The sequence below is a fragment of the Chlorella variabilis genome (assembly GCF_000147415.1).
Source record: "Chlorella variabilis unplaced genomic scaffold CHLNCscaffold_21, whole genome shotgun sequence".
In the NCBI taxonomy this organism is placed as follows: domain Eukaryota; kingdom Viridiplantae; phylum Chlorophyta; class Trebouxiophyceae; order Chlorellales; family Chlorellaceae; genus Chlorella; species Chlorella variabilis.
Genome location: NW_005435067.1, coordinates 394,196 through 398,133, shown reverse-complemented (window position 1 = coordinate 398,133; position 3,938 = coordinate 394,196). Strand labels below are relative to the sequence as shown.

Here is a 3,938-nt window from a genome sequence, read left to right as displayed (position 1 = left end):
ATGACCTTGGGCCCGCCGCCGGCGGCGGCTGCGGCGGCGGTGGTGGCGGGCCTGGCGGCCGCAGCCTTGGGAGAGGTGACGGGTGTGGAGGCTGCGGAGCTGCCTGCCCCCGCCTTGGCCTGCTTCTTCTCCTTGGCCTTCTCCCGCTGCTGCTGCTTCTTGCTGCGCTTCTTGGCGGCCACGGCGGCGGCCGCCTCGGCCGCCGCCGCCGCCTCTGCCGCCTCCCACTCCTCGAGAAGCTTCTGGTAGCCCTGCTGCTGCTGGCTCTCCTTGCCGGCCGCCGCCGCCTTCCTGTCGCGCTGCTGCTGCTGCTGCTGCTGCTCCACGTCGGACGCAGGCCCAGCCGGGGCGGCGGCCGCGGCCGGCTCGTCGTCGGCGCCGCCGCCGCCGCCGCGCGGGCTGCCGCTGCCGCTGCGGCTGGCAGCAGCCTCGCCCTCCCCGCCGCCGCCCTCCTCGCTCCCAGCGCCATTGCTGGCGGCGGCAGCCCCGCTCGGCTGCGCCTCTTCCGGCGCCGCCGCCGGCGGCTCCTCCTCGCCGCCGCTGCTGCTGCCGCTGCTGGCGGGGGCGGGGAGGGGCCGCCCGCGGCGGCGCCGGAGGAGGTGGAGCCGCCGGTGGCGCTGATGCTGCTTGGCGGCGCGGGCGGCGCGCTTGGCCGCCGCCGCCTCCTCCGCGGCCAGCAGCTCCGCGGCGAGCCGCTCCGCCTCGGCCGCTGCCGCCTGCTGCTGCTGCTGCCGCTGCTCCGACACCGCCTGCTCCGCGTGGCGCAGCACCTTGAGGAAGCTGCGCTCGGCGGTCTGCAGGGTGCTCTCTGCGGCGCGGGGAGCCGATGCAGGGAGGGGCGCACACGGGGAACGCGATGAGCACGGGCGTCGCAGGGAGTGCTGTGGTGTGTGCAGCGCCGGCGCGCCGGCCGCAGCCTCGCCGGCAGCGCGCAACCAGCGGCAGGCCGATCGTTTTTTCCGCTAATTTTGTTTTTTTCCTGCCGGCTGTTGTCGGCATCAACCACGTATCCAAGGATGCTACAAGTAGCGGCTGGCTGCCTCCACTCAGCAGCAGCCTATCCCATGTTGTCAGCAGCAGCCTATCCCAGGATGCTAGAAGCAGCGGCTGGCTGCCCCCACCTACCCGAGTAGCTGCTGCCGATGCGGTTGTTCAGCGCCTTCTGCACAGCCGCCAGCTTGCCCTGCTGCATCAGCTCGCGGCACAGAGACCGCGTCTCGGCGTCCGTCTGCGGGCGGGCGGGCAGGCGCAGGGAGGAGGCAGTCACACCAGGGAGTCACAACACCCGCGCTGTGCGTATGCTGCGGGCTGCCTAGGGCGGTGCGTGTGCGGCTGGCTAGGACGGTGCGTGGGCCAGGCTGGCTGGCTGGTTGGCTGCGGGCGGCGGCGGCAGCAGCGGCGGCACGCCCGCGCAAGCCAGCCTGTCCTGGCTGCGGAGAGGGGCGGCCACCGGCGCCAGCCGCAGAGCCTTCGCACTCCAGCCAACAGAGCAGCTTCCGCCGCCCAGCCCCGGCCCTCAGCCGCACGCCGCGGCCCCGCCCCTCACCTTGAGCAGCAGCCCCTCCAGCAGCAGCGAGGCGGCGTCCGCCTGGCCGCCCACCCCCGCCTGGAAGGTCTTGGCATCCTTGGCGCCCGTGACGGCCGCCGCGGCCGCGCCGCCCGCCGCCTTGCCCCGCTTCGACGTGGCAGCGGCCTTGAGGATGCGACGGTCCTGCTCCCCCGCCATCTGGAAGCTCTGGCACAGCAGCTCCAGCGCCCGCACGTGCACGCCCAGGCCCAGCTGCTGCTTGCGGCACGCGTCGTCGATTCTGCGGGGGGTGGGAGGGCGCGGGGTTGGGGCGTGGCAGGGGGAGGAGGGTTGGGTTGGTGGAGGGGAAGGGAAGGGGGCCACAGCGCAAGCACGAAGGAGGCACACGGCAGCACACAGGGCCCCTGGCCCGCTCTGGGCAGCCTGCGTCGCGGCGCCAGCGGCGTGCATGGCGCTGCCGGCGGTACCGCCGGCAGTACCGCTCACATGGCCGCATTGTACAGGATGTACATCACGGTGGGCTTGAAGGCGCACACGCGGCCCTTGGTCAACGCCTCGTCTGCGGCGGCGCGGGGCAGGGGCAAGGTCGGGTTGCGGGTAGCTGCCAGCGGAGCAGCCAGCAGACTGTCCGCCCACAAGCCACAGGCAAGGTCGAACCGAGCATGTGTTGGCGCGTGTCCCCTACACACACACCACACCCACGCCGCCCACCACCACTCCGCCGCCAGACACAGATCCCCCTCCACACAAACACACACACACATACACACGACCACATGTCACAGACGGGTGGCTCGGCTCATCTCTTTGCTGCCACCCCTGCCGCACCCCGCGCCAGGCTGCCCCCCTCACCCGAGTTTGGCAGCGCCAGCGCGGCGGCCGCCACGCGTATGTACCCCTCGTTGGCGGCAAACACCGCGCGCTGCTCCTTGTTGTTGTACGTCAACGGGTGCAGCAGGCGCCACAGCGCGGTGTGCAGCCCCCAGGAGCAGCTCAGCTGCTCGGAGGGAGGAGGGGAGCGGGGGCGGGGGTGGGTGGGTCGGCGGGCCGCCGGGTGGGCCAGCAGCAGGGCCAAAGGCTCTGCCTGGAGCACAGAGCAGGCGCGGGCAGGGGCCGCCGGGCAGGCAGCCGCAGTTGAAGCTGCTTCCGGCGCGCGCGCCGCTGCCTGCGGTGCCGCGCCGCCGCACCTTGTCTGCGTTCAGCAGCGCCTGCGCGTCGTCCTGCCCCGCCGGCATCCACTTGTGAAAGGACATGAGCTCGTCTGCGGTATAGGCGGTACAGGCGGGCGGTACGGGGGAAGGACAGGCAAAGTGAGGGGGCGGGCGGGCGGCAGCAGGCGCAGCAAAGGGCAGGCAAGCGGGCGGGGGTGGCGGGGCAGGTGGGCATGGCAAGAAGGGCAGGCACGCAGGCCCACAGGGCGAGGGCGAGGGCGAGGGCATGCACGCGGCGGCGGCGGCCGCGGCAGGCCTGCCGCAGCGACGGCGCGGGGGTGCTGACGTGGCGCAGGGCTGCTGACGTGGCGCAGGGCTGCTGACGTGGCGCACCTGCTGACGTGGCCTCTGCCAGCTTGGAGGCCACCTGGTTCCAGTAGCTCTTGTCGTCGTCTGCAGTACCAGGACATGCGGTACAGGCAGGCAGGGGAGGACTCTGTGGGCGGGCTGGGAGGCAGTACATGGTACCGCGGGAGGCGCCGGCCAGGCACGCAGATGCAGCTGATGCAGCTGATGCGCTCTACAGCGCCCCCCTGCCCCCCTGCCCAGCCAGCCGGCCAGCCGGCCCAGCTGCGTGCAGACGCGCACCCAGGTTCTGCGAGGCGATGCAGAGGCAGGAGAAGGCGTTGCCGGCGATGCCGCGCACAAAGGCGGGGTTGGCGCGCACCAGCTGGGCCTGCAGGGGAGCGGGAGCAGGGGGCCAGAGGAGAGAGAGAATGAGTGTGTGTGTGTGTGTGTGTGTGGCTGGGGGTATGCACATGCTGTGGCGGCACCAGAAAAGGGAGAGGCGCAGCCTGCAGGCAGGTTGGCAGGGCCCGCGCACGGCGGGAGCAGCAGGATGCGGGGGCGAGGAGGACGGGAGCAGCGGGCACCCACCCACCCACCCAGCCGGCCGCTGCTCAGCCAGCCACCCAGCCAGCGCAAAGCCAGCCGCCCAGCCGCTACTCAGCCAGCCAGCCAGCCACCCCGCCCGCCCGCCCACCTCCTGCTTGGGCTTGAAGGCTGCGTCGTGCGGGCGCCAGCGGCAGCTGCGCACAATCACGCCCACGCCGTCGTTGGCCAGAATCTCCTTGCGGTGGTCCGAGGTGGTCAACACCGCAGCCTCCAGGCACTTGAGCAGCGAGCGCTTGAAGGTCCAGCGCGCCAGCTGGCTGCGGGGTAGGTAGAAAAGAGGGAGGGGAGGGAGGGAGGGTAGGGAA

General features: G+C 72.6%; 1 protein-coding gene across 1 annotated transcript in view; it reads right to left on the bottom strand.

Annotated features, from left to right (window-relative positions):
* Positions 1-3,938, bottom strand: part of CHLNCDRAFT_58797 (expressed protein) — a gene marked incomplete at both ends in the record, with an annotated part of 8,824 nt that overhangs the window by 1,854 nt on the left and 3,032 nt on the right. Inside the window, 9 exons of the mRNA XM_005844629.1 lie at positions 6-808; positions 1,126-1,228; positions 1,547-1,808; positions 2,015-2,087; positions 2,381-2,525; positions 2,716-2,789; positions 3,073-3,132; positions 3,328-3,415; positions 3,722-3,890. Coding sequence (XP_005844691.1) covers positions 6-808; positions 1,126-1,228; positions 1,547-1,808; positions 2,015-2,087; positions 2,381-2,525; positions 2,716-2,789; positions 3,073-3,132; positions 3,328-3,415; positions 3,722-3,890 — 1,777 coding nt within the window. The remainder of the gene's footprint in view (positions 1-5; positions 809-1,125; positions 1,229-1,546; positions 1,809-2,014; positions 2,088-2,380; positions 2,526-2,715; positions 2,790-3,072; positions 3,133-3,327; positions 3,416-3,721; positions 3,891-3,938) is intronic.